The 14,921-nt window shown below is 44.2% G+C and overlaps 1 protein-coding gene across 1 annotated transcript; it reads left to right on the forward strand.

Annotated features, from left to right (window-relative positions):
- The first annotated feature begins 12,007 nt into the window (after positions 1-12,007).
- On the forward strand, positions 12,008-12,628 carry LOC130868182 (vacuolar protein-sorting-associated protein 25-like). Its single transcript, XM_057760437.1, has one exon. It carries the CDS (start codon positions 12,008-12,010, stop codon positions 12,533-12,535), a length of 528 nt encoding a protein of 175 aa, XP_057616420.1. The 3' UTR covers positions 12,536-12,628.
- Positions 12,629-14,921: the final 2,293 nt, after the last annotated feature.

Consider the following 14,921-nt stretch of genomic DNA (forward strand, 5'->3'; position numbering starts at 1 on the left):
AACTCTATTTAGTGAAGCATCTTAATTGATTAGTAGTGAGCAAATGTAGTTCAAGTGACTCTTAATTTTAATTTTATCCTTCAATTATTGCTTCAAAGATGGGATCTAAGTAAATCTGCAAACTTTCATTAATTTTGGGTCAAAGACTTAAATGACCAGTAACTAAAATGAGTCTTGTATATATGAGCTGCATTATTGATACCAAAACTTTTTGCCATGAATATTGAGTGCTAATCTTTATTAGAATGAATTAGGGATGTATTTTCTTATGAAATGAACATTTGTTAAATGTTGGTGGGTAGAATTGATGAAATTATTCATTTCTGGTTTGTCTTTTTCTAATAGGATCAGAAAGTAAGTCTTGTCTAATAGGGTCTGATGGGGGGCGTGGGGTATAAAATTTTACAAATTTTAAGATTTCTTGATTCAACAGTAAAGATCAAACAAAGCTTCAGGAAATTAGTAAGCTCTTAATATTACTTAAATCATTTAATTATATAAGCCAGGATATTAATTATCTCGAACATTGATCAAATTGCTACTTGTCCCTATAGGAAACTAAATAGCAACAAACCTCATTCAGGTCAGTAGGTCTTCTAATAACAAAATGAACTCAGAGAATATGATAATTCAGTTGTGATGCTAACCAAGAATATAATATAAAAGTAGGTTACTTGAAACAAATATAAGGTCTTATTTTTATGTGAAGATGCTTTTGTTTTGAGTGTGGGTTTGTGTATGTGAATGAAGTGCCTGCCAAGGCCAGAAGAGGTCATTGGATTCCCTAGGGCTGGATCCCCCACGGCAGTGTGAGCTGCCTGACATGGGCGTTATGTACTGAAGTCGGGTCCTAGGCAAGAAGAGTACCTGCTCTTAGCCACAGAGCCATCACTCCAGCACTGAAACTGAAAAATACTACATCCTTAAGTTTCTATTATAGAAAATATAATGAAAGACCCTGGAGAGGACCTTCCCTCAGGAGAAGACCCCGGGATCCCAGGAACAGTCCAAGACCACAGGCTGCAATCAGCAAGAGGTTTCTTGAGTATACATAGGTACCTGCGGGCGGCAAAGTCTCTTGGGAGGACTTGCGCTCATGCAGACTGGGAGAAGGTCTTTTTATAGGAAAGAGGGCGGCAAAAGCAGGTTTACAGAAGCAGATGCGTGGTCATTGGTCGGTTGGAATGAGGCGAGGGGGCATAAGTGGTTTTTCCTCTCCCAGCACAGATGTATGGCAACAGATATCCTGTTGTATAGATGTCCTATTTTACAGATATCCTGCTTTGCAGAGTGGCATTACAGCAGCTAAGCTGGGGTCTTCCATAGGGGCAACTGTTCCTTTTGTAAACTGCTAACATTTTAAGTTTGGCACATGTGCTGACTATAGGTATCCTGTTTTCCTAAGCAAACGGGATGTTCTCATGAGAGCAGGCTCAAGCAAACAGGTTGTTCTCATGGGAGTATGCTAGCTGCAGGTTCTGAGAGGGGGTCTGTAGCGCGCCACGGCGCTCTGCGCACCACGGCGCTGTCAGCTGTCATGTTCCGATGTAGCGCGCCACGGCGCTCTGTGCGCCAGGCGCTTTGCGCACCTCGGAGCTGTCAGCTGTCATGTTCACAGGGTCTGGCACTAAGCCCGTTACCGCCATTTGCTAGTGTCCCTAGTAGTAAACAACTTCTGCGCACGCTCGCTACCGGCCCAAGAGTGGTTTGAATCCACCTATCAATTGCTCACACGTCTTGCTCACGCAATTGCATCAGTGTGGGCCGAGCCAATCAAGCAATGACACATCATAGGCGAACCAGGCACTGTATATATTCCCCGCGCGGTCGGGCTCGGGGTCTTTTCGCCTCCATCTTAACTTCAGTCTTCTGCGCTCCAATAAAGTACGTTCCAAGAAGAATCCTGTTGTGGTCGTCTTCTCTGCTGGCAGAGTTGCGCGCCGCAGGGGTCTGTAGGGTCTTTCAATAACACTTAACATATTAACATGAACATAGCATATTTAACATTTCAGTTAGGTTTTACATTTGAGGTAAATTTGTGTCTTAGTTTATGACCTCCAGTATTTTGATTCCATAATTCCTCAATTACACCAGTTACAATGAATTTCTTACATGGTTATGTCTGGTTCTTGTCTGTTTTCATATTCTCTTATCATTTTTATTGAGCTCCCAAATCAGTCTGTTGGTATGTTTGCTAGAGTATGAAAAGTTACTCCCTTAGGGGATCATGGCTTCAGCTTTACAGTTCTGTCGACTGTCTAAAATTGAAAGCAGAGCTTCGTGTAGTTTTTATCAAACTCTCAAAGGGAGCCATGATTCCCCCGAAATGTTTCTCTGAATGATCCTAATAAAGAACACCAAATCAGCTGTCAGAAGATACAGTCCAACAATAGTAGTAAGTCTCCATATGAAAGTTTTTCTTACATCCTTTCGCATTGTAATCTCTGAGAGAAATCATCTCCATTTCAAAGATAAAACACTGAGAACTGCAGAAACAGCCAGTCACAAAACCCAGTTTCCTTGGAACCCAAGCTATTTCTTTTGTGTGTACACTCCAACAATGAACCAAATAGATGGGACTCTGGCCTTTTCATAATCACTGGGATTAGTTGTAACACCTATCCTGTACCTTGTTTTAAATTAGCAGTAGCTTGCATCTATTCGGTTTCACTCCTGTGTTCTAACCTACAGCTCCCCTCTGGTTTCCTGTGTGCTAAAAGTAAAAGAATACCTTAATACATACATCCTACAGCCCTTTGAATTTCCTGAGAGTCCGGAGCAACTTGTTTCAGTGATCAGATCTTGATGGGCTTCTGGAGCCTCGGGGTAAGTAGGGACTGTTCACTAGAATGGACTGTGATCAAAATCTTAAAACTTCAGGTTTGCCACTTCTAATACTTACCACGTCCTCTTCTACCGGGCTGGAGGTTCATTAAGCTTATGCGTGAAGTCTCTACAGAAAAGCTCCTAAGCTGTAGGGCTTGGTGGCCTTCCAAGTTGCTGAATACATCCACATGCCAGGAGAGTAATGCACCCTGACTCCATGGGAACAAGACCCTTCTGTACCTCCTGCTAGGTACCTCTTCAGATAGTTGTGCATGAGGATCTTTTGCAACATTCTTTCCAATTAACTAGTAAATATAATCTAAATATTTCTGTGAATTCTATGAGCCATCAAAATAGCTTATTGAAAGCTCAGTAGGAAATTATGAAAATTCCCAATTTGTGTCACATGGAAGTGTAGATGACCTAAACAGTGATCATGAAAGGTATCTGGTGTAGACAAATAGAGGACAATTGTGTAGGTCTCAGCCTTTGATATGTGGGGTCTGTACCAACTCAGGTAAATGGCAGAATTGAATTCAATTGTAGAGGACACAGTTGATGCCCACAGTAATTTGCAGTGTTGTTTGGTGTGAAAATTTTGGCATCAGAAGTTTTTTAAGCAGCTATAATGGTGTTCCTTTCATTGACATAACTTAAAAGTTCTCTGGAGCCCTCATTGTGTTCTGTATCCTTTGATTTTAAACCCTGCTTTTCTCTCTCTCTCTCTCTCTCTCTCTCTCTCTCTCTCTCCCTCCCTCCCTCCCTCCCTCCCTCCTTTCTTTCCTTTCTTTTTTTTTTTTTTTGAGACAGTGTTTCTCTGTGGCCCTGGCTGTCCTAGAACTTGCTTTGTAAATCAGGCTGATCTCAAACTCAGATTCGTCTGCCTTTGCCTCCCAAGTGCTGGGATTAAAGACACGAGTAAAGACAAATGGGGTTATTGGCAGTTTTTTTTTTCTTTTGATTCTTTTATGGTGCCTTGTAACTTACTTTCCAATATTGCAAAATAAACTTGTTTTTTGGTTTTGTTTGTTTGTTTGTTTGTTTCTCAGACAGGGTCTCACTATGTAGCCTTGGCTTGCCTGGAACTGATTATGTAGCCTGAGCTGATCTTGAACTCCTACCTCTGCCTCCTGTGTGCTGGAATCAAATACATGCACCACCATACATGGCCTCAAAACTACCTTTTGTTATTAAAACGTGCTTGTTTCATTGTGATTGGGTTGGTGCAGTTGCAGGAGCATTATTGTACTTGGAACCAGCGGTAAGGTGTAGTCTTTATGTCATCTCACACCATTTTACCTCTTCCTAGAATTTGCAAAATTATTAATTAATTAATTTTATGTATATAAGTGCTCTATTGACTTTAGGCCAGAAGAGGGCATCAGATCCCACTATAGGTGGTTGTGAGCCATCCACCACATGGTTGCTGGGAATTGAACTCATATCCTCTGGGAGAACAGTCAGTGCTCTTAAGTGCTGAGCCATCTCCCAAGCCCCCATTTTACCTCTTTTACCCCTCTGGAAACTAGGTGAGTGTATACAAGGACACCTGTTTTTGCAAAGTAGTGGCCCAACTATTGATGCACACAAGACTATCACTGTATGTTATCGAGGCGCTCCAGCCCTCTCCCTGTCAGGAGTCACTGTGCGGTACTGGAGTAGGAAAAGACCTGAGCACTGTTAAAGTTCTCTACTAACCTCAGGCTCTTACCGAAAGCTCATCACAGACTTGAATTGTACACAGGCCGCTGTAAAAGGCAAATAGTAACTTCTTGGCATACAGCACAGGAGAAGTGTCCCCTTTTCCCCTAAAGTCATAAGCAATGTCAGACTGGCCAAGAACTCGTCCACTGGCCAAGAACCCTACTTTGTATCATAGATCACTGTAATTTGGAGACTCTCCTCAGAGAAGTGCAAATTCCAGTTTTTCTCTCCTGTGGTCAACATGTTATTGTTGATAAAACACAAGAACTTTCCAGAATTAGCAAAACTGCATTCTCTATGAGGGCAAGGGCTATCTCTGATTGAGCTCACCCTTGTGCTGCCAGAATACGCAGCAGTCATTAGAGCTCTTCAGTACATGCCCAGGGTGTGGTGGGAGAAAGAGACAAATTCGGGTCCATAAGCGTATGAGGAGGGAGTTGAGAAGGGAGGATGTGGTCAGATCTGTACAGAAGGAAGGATGGAAGTGCCATCGTGGAATGCATCAATTTGTCCAATTAATGTTCGAAATTTCAATACTTGTTAGCCTGTGGTACTTAGTAGAGACATTGTTGCTCTGATAATGTGTTATTCTATTTATGCTTATGCATATATATAAATGTACACACACACACACACATATATATATATATATATGTTTTTTCGAGACAGGGTTTCTCTGTGGTTTTGGTTCCTGTCCTGGAACTAGCTCTTGTAGACCAGACTGGCCTTGAACTCACAGAGATCCACCTGCTTCTGCCTCCTGAGTGCTGGGATTAAAGGCATGTGCCACCACCACTTGGCTTGTATTTTATTTTATATTATTTATATTTTATTTACATTTGTATGTATGTATTTTAGGAAGACTCTCCAGCAGTATTTTTCCATATGACTTTTTGAAAGGTACTTAGTGTTTTCCCTCCTTGGCAGGGGAGAAGAGGGCTGCTAAATCAGAAAGAAGCCTTGTGCCAGGCATGAGCTACCTGCTTATGAATTGTTGACCAGTGAGTTCCCATAGAAGCCTAAACACTACAAGCTATTGCTGTTGCTCTGGGCTACACTCCAGAACTTGACATTAAAACCCTGTTGCTGAAAACACTACATATTTGAGTTGGAACATGGAGAGATCAAGCTGATCCTCACCTGGAAACTTCATACCTATTCACTAGCTTTATATAATGCTGGGCACGTACTGTGTACACTACTAGAGAAGAAAAGTTAGCATCAATTTTACCTAGCTCTGAGTCCTGAGAGCTACAATATCAACATACACGGCCAGTCACAGCCCTTGCTGCAATATCAGCATGAATGTCATGGGAGTAGCCAGCTGCTTTCTGATTGGGTTTAGGTCCCACTCCACAAGTTAAAATACATGACTGGCACTATCACAGCTAAGGACTTGTTGCTTGACAGGTCATATGCTCTAGAGAAGAACCTACTACTATTACTCTGCTCAAAGGGCTTATGTCATAAATGACTGTTATTCATGCCAAGCAACTGCCATCTTGGGAGTTCACCTGTACACTTTGCAAAAGACTATTTTGGCTGGGCTTGATGAGTTATATGCCACTCCTCCCTTAGCCTGAGTAGTCAACTGCTCCCTGTTATTTGACAACTATATCTGTGCCCTGGGAGAAGCCAAGGAAGACTAGATTGGGGGCTCTATGCAGCCATGAGGAGGCCCTGTGACCAACTGAGGATTGCCTGCACCTGTTAATAAGCTCGCCTAAGTTCTCTGTAAGCTCAATAAATCTATTAGTTCCTCAGGGGAAAGTTTGGAGGAATTGCACCCACTTTGTCACTGTGACTTTAGAAGGGCTAGGTGCTTACATCTCCCTATGGGAAGGAATTTTAGCTTCAGTGCAGTATTAAAAGAATCCTAATGATTTATCATTATACCTATAGATTAGGACAACATCATCCCTTACCAGAGAAACTTCTTTTTGCAGTAGATGGCAGTTAACTTGGAGACTCAGAACTGACCAAGCTGCAGTTAGTAAAAGAGACTTTGGAATACTCATCCTTAAAGCTCAGGAATCGTAGAAGAGAAAGGAAGCAAGAAAGAGCCGGAGACAGTGGATGAGTACAAAGAAATAGTGTTTTTCCAACACAGCTGAACAGTTCCACATGGAAACTCACGGGGTTGGAAGAGTATGCACAAGACCTGTACAAGCTCAAGCCAGACAAAATTCTAGCATTGAGAGGGGAGGAACACATCCTACCCCCAGCTCAGGAGCTAGTCACTGCTAGCTGATGGGAGAGTCAGTTTTCCTTAAGTGTGTGATTCTGGTAGGTTAACCATGCTCCAGCAGAAGGCCATATACCCTACAGTAAATGGGCACACAAGGATGGGTGGATATGAATTGTATGAAATTCTCAAAAGAACTAATAAGAAATGAGAAAAAATTATAATACTAATTCAACAAGCTATCTATAAGCAGAGATTGCTCTTTCATTCCTGGCCTCCCAGATCTGAATAATCACAGAGAAACTGTATTAATTACAACACTGGTTGGCCAATCACTTAGGCATATTGCTAGCTAGCTCTTATATGTTAAATTAGCCCATTTCTATTATTTTATATTTTACCACAAGGCTTGTGGTTTGTTACCTCTTGCTTTGTGGGCAGCTACATGGCATCTCCTTGACTCTGCCTACTGTATCTCTTCCAGCCTGGCTATATTCTGCCCTGCCATAGGCCAAAGCAGTTTTATTCATTAACCAATAAAAGCACATATACAGAAGGACATCCCACATCAGCTATCATTATATTCCTATTAGAATGTCCAACATCAAGCTGGGTGATGTGGGAGTCCCCTCTGTGTGCTGTGATTACCATAAATGAATAAAGAAACTGCCTTGGCCTGTTGATAGAGCAGAACTTAGGTAGGAAGGGAAGACAGAACTGAATGCTGGGAGAAAGAAGGGCAGAGCCAGAGAGACGCCATGGAACTTAGCTGGTAAGTCACTGTAATGTGGTGATACACAGATTAATAGAAATGTGTTAAACTAAGATGCAAGAGTTAGCCAATAAGAAGTTAGAGCTAATGGGCCAAGCAGTGTTTTATTTTTTTTTTTCTATTTCAATATTGGTCTCTTTTTTTTTTTATTCTTTTTACTTAAAATTTCCAACTGCTCCCCGTTTCCCATTTCCCTCCCCCTCCTCCCATATATTGCCCCCTCCCCCCGCTCCCCTCCCCCTATCCCCACTCCATTTCTCCTCCCCCTAGTCCACTCCCCCTCCCTCTCGATACTGAGGAGCAGTCCAAATTCCCTGCTCTACAGGAAGACCAAGGTCCTCCCACTTCTATCTAGGTCCAGGAAGGTGAGCATCCAAACAGGCTACGCTCCCACAAAGCCAGTTCATGTATTAGGATCGAAACCTAGTGCCATTGTCCTTGGCTTCTCATCAGCCTTCATTGTCCGCCTTGTTCAGAGAGTCCAGTTTCAACCCATGCTTATTCAGTCCCAGTCCAGCTGGCCTTGGAGAGCTCCCAATAGATCAGTTCCACTGTCACAGTGGGTGGGTGCACGCCTCGTGGTCCTGATTTCCTTGCTCATGTTCTCCCTCCTTCTGCTCCTCATTTGGACCTTAAGAGCTCAGACGGTTGATCCAAATTGGGTCTCTGTCTCTCTCTCGATCCATCGCCAGATGAAAGTTCCTGTGCCATTCTCCTTGGCCTCTCGTCAGCTCTCATTGTCCACCACATTCAGAGAGTCCGGTTTTATCCCCTGTTTTTTTCAGTAGCAGTCCAGCTGGCCTTGGTGAGCTCCCAATAGATCGGCCCCCCTGTCTCAGTGGTTGGGTGCACCCCTCATGGTCCTGACTTCCTTGTTCATGTTCTCTCTCCTTCTGCTCCTCATTATAACCTTGGGAGCTCAGTCCGGTGCTCCAGTGTGGGTCTCTGTCTCTATCTCCATCCATCGCTAGATGAAGGTTCTATGGTGATATGCAAGATATTCATCAGTATGATTATAGGATAGGTTCATTTCAGGTTCCCTATCCTCAGGTGCCCCAATGAACTAACTGGGGACATTGCCCTGGGCTTCTGGTAGCCATTCCAGGTTCAAGTCTCTTGCCAACCCTTAGGTGGCACCCTTAACTAAGGTATGAGTTTCCCTGCTCCCCCATCCAACCTTCCTTTACCCCCAATCACCCCGATTCCCCCAGTTCCCCTCATCCTCTCCTTCACACTTTTCTCTCCCCATCTCCCCTCATCCCCATCCCACCCCACCCCCCAAGATTCCCATTTTTTGCCCATCAATCTTGTCTATTTCCCATAGCTGGGAGGATATCTATATGTTTTTCCTTGGGTTTACCCTCTTGTTTAGCTTCTTTAGGATCACAAATTATAGACTCAGTGGCCCCTATCCATGGCTAGAAACCAATTATGAGTGAGTACATCCCATGATCTTCTTTTTGGGTCTGGGTTACCTCACTCAGGATCGTATTTTCTATTTGCATGCAAAATTCGAGAAGTCATTGTTTTTTACCGCAGAGTAGTACTCTAATGTATATATATTCCACACTTTCTTCATCCATTCTTCTATTGAAGGGCATCTAGGTTGCTTCCAGGTTCTGGCTATTACAAATAATGCTGCTATGAACATAGTTGGACAAATGCTTTTGTCATATGCTAGGGCATCTCTTGGGTATATTCCCAAGAGTGCTATTGCTGGGTCCAGGGGTAGGTTGATCCCAATTTTTCTGAGAAACCGCCACACTGATTTCCAAAGTGGTTGCACAAGTTTGCAGTCCCACCAGCAATGGATGAGGGTACCCCTTTCTCCACAACCTCTCCAGCAAAGGCTATCCTTGGTGTTTTTGATTTTAGCCATTCTGACAGGTGTAAGATGATATCTCAAAGTCCAAGCAGTGTTTTAAATTAATATAGTTTCTGTATGATTATTTTGGTTCTGAGCGGCTGGGACGAACAAGCAGCCTGCTCCCTCCAAAAGCTGGGCATGGTGGCTACACCTATAATCCTAGTACACAAGGAGGCAGAGGAAGATTGGTCATGATAAGGTCAAAGCTAGTCCTTCCAGGTCTACCTGGAGAGAGTAAGCATCTGCTACCCCAAAAAGTTGTTCCATCGACTTCAGCATACTCTTATTGATAAGTGAATGAACAATAGAAAGAATTTTCTAGAAATCCTTTGTGTAACAAAAAGGCATGACAAATCAGCCCAGAGCTGGTTTGACATTTGACTGTGATGACTCACTACTTTTAACTGTTGGGCAGCAAAATAAATGATTTAGCACTCTCACTTAATGGGTATTTTGCCAAAATAATGTTGTCTAAGATTAATTAGAATATTTTCTGGCTAAATGATAAAGTGGAAAAACCATACTGGGTCGTAATTTTAGGGCTGTTGTAACATACAAGCACCATTTCCTGCCCCGGTGAGATTTAATGGACAAATTTGTTATGTCACTATCTTTCAGAGGCTCAGGACTTAAAACAAGTGCACATATATAGGGCATATGATGGATGCACAATTGAGACCGAGATGAAATTACTCTGTCCAGAGTGGCCTTATATAAGTAACTTGAGTGGAAGACAACCTTTTTGATTTCATTTGAAACAACTAGAGGGGTTCTCCCTTTTTCAGATATTCTTCTCTGGATTGTTCCAGTACCTGAAATCTCAAAATTGGCTGTTGACCTGAGTTTGAACTCTGGGCCTCAGAAGAAGGAAAGAAAGAAGCAGCTTCTCACTATGTCCTGACCTCCATGTAGCATGCACATATCCAGAGAGACAGACAGACAGACAGACACAAAGAGACAGAGAGAATGATAAACTGGAAATACTTGTGGTTCACATCTGTAATACCAATACTCAAGAGGCTGAGTCAGGAGAACTGTCAAAACTTCAAGGATAGCCGGAACAACATAGTGGGCCCCTTCCATGAACAAACAAGGTAAAACTTCTAACTCAATGTGGTGAAACACACTGCATTTGCAGCTCCTCAGGAGGAGGAAGCAGGAGAATCACTTAAGCCCATGAGTTTGAGGCCAGCCTGGGTAGCTTGGTGAGACCCCACTTCAAATAAAGAAAACACAAGAATGAGCAACAGCAAGATGAGGGGAGAACACACTCTGCAGTTCCTGAAAGCAACTGGTGCCAGCTTAAAATAGATAATCATGAGCCTTCAAAGACTCACCCTAAATGGTTTAATTCTATGTACGGTATAATTCTGACCTCTTAGTGTTTTACAGACTTATTAAGGCATCAAAAATTGTCATCCCGATAATCTTGCTAAATAAAATGTGGGTATATACTTGTTTACTCTGACAAGTAAGTATTTTGTATTGTATACGTGAAATATACTTGTACACAAACCTGTGCTTAATAAGCAACTGTTTCCTCAATTTGCTAAGAGATTAAAATTTTTGATTGTCAGTGCTACAAACTTATTCTACTAGATGAGAGTCTAAATTTTTCTTTAGAAGTAGTTGTATATTTCTGTGTCGTGGTGCTAACAGTTGCAGGCTCTAAGTGTAGATGCCTCTTAAAGATTGATAGCTATCAAATGTTTGTAAATACATATGTGGTTACTTAATTTTCAAGTTTGTCTCTTGTTTCTGTAAGGCCTTATAGCTGGCTCTTGTATTTTAATTTCTGGCTTTTCCTTCCACGAGTATATAATTCATTTTGTTGAATTCAATGAGTTTCCAAGTCATCAAAATCAATTTTAATCTGTTTTGTCATATAGCACAACAGCCATTCAAATCCCCCAGGAGGAAGACATCCACAAATTTACTCACTGTGCCTTCTGTGTTGATATTTAAGTTAACTGTCAATATTTGGGTTCATGGACCCTGTAAGTCTATTAAAACTCTTTGTGACTCCTGATCTTGGTTGCCAGTGAGAACACACTGGTAATACCCTATTGTTGAAGATACCAATAACACTTTAGGCAGAGGACGTGGAGAAATAAAATTGATAGTGTCAAGGACCTGCCCTGGGGGTGAATTTACTAATAATATTTTGCCAAGTGGATAGATTGAATTTCCTTCTAAATTTGTATCTGTCTACCACAAATTAGCACAGCCCTTAGACCTCATCAGAGAAGTTTCTTTGTACAGTGTATGAGGTTAATGCAGACGCCCACAACTAATAAGAGGGCAGGAGCGTTCATTACAAATGGGATATCTGTATCAACCGCACCAAGGCTCAGGGAACATATTAGAACTTGGGAACAAAAAGACTGTAAGAACTAGAGGTTGGGGAAGACTGGAATGGAATAGTATTCCTCTGGATATGATAAGGCCACTGCATTCATGAACATGCAACAGCTATGGTTACCTATACAGAACCGGTGCAAGAGCAATTTTAGCATAAAGGGGAAATGGACTTATGAGCCGTACCCTTAACTGAATAGCTATTGACAGTCAATGGAGAGTCAGTATTAAGGCCTCTGATAGGTTGACCTTGCTCCATTAAGATGGCCCCACATGGTTTTTCTGGGCTACTACGATGGCGATGAGTTTCGAGTGGCCGTGGCAGTACCGCTTCCTGCCCTTCCTTACGTTACAGCCAAACGTGGACACTCGGCAGGAGCAGCTGGCCGCCTGGTGCTCTCTGGCTCTGTCCTTCTGCCGCTTGCACAAACAGTCCAGCATGACGGTGATGGAAGCCCAGGAGAGCCCGCTCTTCAACAACGTCAAGCTACAGCGGAAACTTCCTATGGAGTCAATCCAGATTGTATTAGAGGAGCTAGGAAAGAAAGGGAACCTCGAGTGGTTAGATAAGAATAAGTCTAGCTTCCCGATCATGTGGCGGAGGCCAGAGGAATGGGGGAAACTCATTTATCAATGGGTTTCCAGGAGCTGCCAGAACAACTCTGTGTTTACCCTGTATGAACTGACCAGTGGGTACGAAGAGGATGAAGAGTTCCATGGGCTGGATGAGGCAACCCTACTTTGTGCTCTGCAGGCCCTACAGCAGGAGCACAAGGCTGAGATTATCACTGTCAGTGATGGCCGAGGAGTCAAGTTCTTCTAGCAGAGACCTGTCTCCCTCCACTTCTTACCTCCCACCTTTCCAGGGCTTTCAAAAGGAGACAGACCAAGTGTCCCACAGACTGGATCACTCACTCCACCAGACTCTAAGGGCTCAAGTCCTGAAAGCTCGGACTTAATCTACATAATCCATTCTGCCTACCCCTGGAACAGGATGAGCCCACGGTGCCAGGGAGAAAGGATGTTTCTTGCCCTACCTCCTTTCCCATCCTAGACTGTCTCTGGGCCAGGGTGTATAAACCTGACACTTTACATGTGTTCTCACACATAAGTACACACCTACATGCGCCTGCACACGCTTCTTTCTCCTCCCCCTCCCACTCCTTTAGCTGCTATTGCCTCCTTTCTCAGGGTGGTGCTGGATCCTTCTTAGGGGATGGGGAAAGCCCTGGCTGCAGGCAGCCTTCCAGGCAATACGAAGATAGGAAGCCCCAGAAGGGGCCTGGCAGTGAAAGGCAGGCCCACTCTGATTTAAGATATTAAAATCTCTACTCCCCCCCCAAAAAAAAGATGGCCCCACACCCAGGAACCCAGGAGTATACAGGCAACACAAATTGGACTTAGTGGGTTCTCTCTCTCTCTCTCTCTCTCTCTCTCTCTCTCTCTCTTCCTCACACACACACACACACACATCCAGACACACACACATCCATCCACCCATCCTTTCTTTCTTTTCTTTTATTTTTTTTTTGAGACAGGGTTTATTTATATAACAGCCCTGGCTTCCCTGGAACTAGCTCTTGTAGAATCAGGCTGGCCTCAAACTCACAGAGATCCACCTGCCTCTGTAGTGCTGAGTTCTAGAATCATTCCCTGGGCCACTGGCCCCACCCACCTCCCTCAGCCTTCTACACAGGGAAGGGAAGAATCAGTACCCACGTGCAGTAGGCGTGGCCACCTGGGAGCCACTTGTGGCCATTTACAGGTGACATCATTGGGCCTGTCAATCATCCCTGTGTCCCAACCCTATCAATGATTCCTATGTTCCTGCCCCATGTCAATCATCCCTGTAGCCCTGCCCCTGCCGATCATCCTCTATGTCCCGCCCCCGTCAATCATCGCTATGTCCCGCCCCTGTCAATCATCGCTATGTCCCGCCCCGTCAATCATCTCTATGTTCCGCCCCCTGTCAATCATCCATATAATCCCGCCCCCTGTCAATCATCGTCATAATTTCGCCCCTTGTCAATCATCCATATAATCCCGCCCCCTGTCAATCATCGTCATAATTCCGCCCCCTGTCAATCATCCATATAATCCCGCCCCCTGTCAATCATCCATAAAATCCCGCCCCCTGTCAATCATCGCTATGTCCCGCCCCCGTCAATCACCCTCATAATCCCGCCCCTGTCAATCATCTCTATGTCCCGCCCCTGTCAATCATCCATATAATCCTGCCCCCTGTCAATCATCCTCGTAATCCCGCCTCCTGTCAATCATCTCGCTTTCCCGCCTTCTGTCAATCATCCTCATAATCCCGCCCCCTGTCAATCACTTCTATGTCCCGCCCCTGTCAATCATTGCTATGTCCCGCCCCTGTCAATCACTGTCAATCATTGCTATGTCCCGCCCCTGTCAATCACTTCTATGTCCCGCCCCCTGTCAATCAATCTCATATTCCCGCCTCCTGCAAATCATCCTCGTAATCCCGCCCCTGTCAATCATCCTTATAATCCCGAACCTGTCAATCATCCATATAATCCCGCCCCCTGTCAATCATCGCTATGTCCCGCCTCCTGTCAATCATCTCTATGTCCCACCCCCTGTCAATCATCCATATAATCCCGCCCCTGTCAATCATCCTCATAATCCCGCCTCCTGCCAATCATCTCAATGTCCCGCCTTCTGTCAATCATCCTCATAATCCCGCCCCCTGTCAATCATCTCTATGTCCCTCCCCCTGTCAATCATCGCTATGTCCCGCCCCTGTCAATCATCTCTATGTCCCGCCCCCTGTCAATCAATCTCATATTCCCGCCTCCAGTCCTCGTAATCCCGCCCCATGTCAATCATCCTCATAATCCCGCCCACTGTCAATCACTTCTATATCCCGCCCCCTGTCAATCATCGCTATGTCCCGCCCCTGTCAATCATCGCTATGTCCCGCCCCTGTCAATCATCGCTATGTCCCGCCCCTGTCAATCATCGCTATGTCCCGCCTCCTGTCAATCATCTCTATGTCCCGCCCCTGTCAATCATCCTCCTAATCCCGCCCCCTGTCAATCATCGCTATGTCCCGCCCCCTGTCAATCATGGCTATGCCCCTCCTCCTGTCAATCATCCTCATAATCCCGCCCCCTGTCAATCACTTCTCTGTCCCGCCCCCTGTCAATCATCTCTATGTCCCGCCCCTGTCAATCATCCATATA

This window comes from Chionomys nivalis, chromosome X (assembly GCF_950005125.1).
Source record: "Chionomys nivalis chromosome X, mChiNiv1.1, whole genome shotgun sequence".
Classification (NCBI taxonomy): domain Eukaryota; kingdom Metazoa; phylum Chordata; class Mammalia; order Rodentia; family Cricetidae; genus Chionomys; species Chionomys nivalis.

Excerpts from the sequence above, each read along its gene's own strand:
- LOC130868182 (XM_057760437.1), top strand. The coding sequence starts at position 12,008 with ATGGCGATGAGTTTCGAGTGGCCGTGGCAGTACCGCTTCCTGCCCTTC.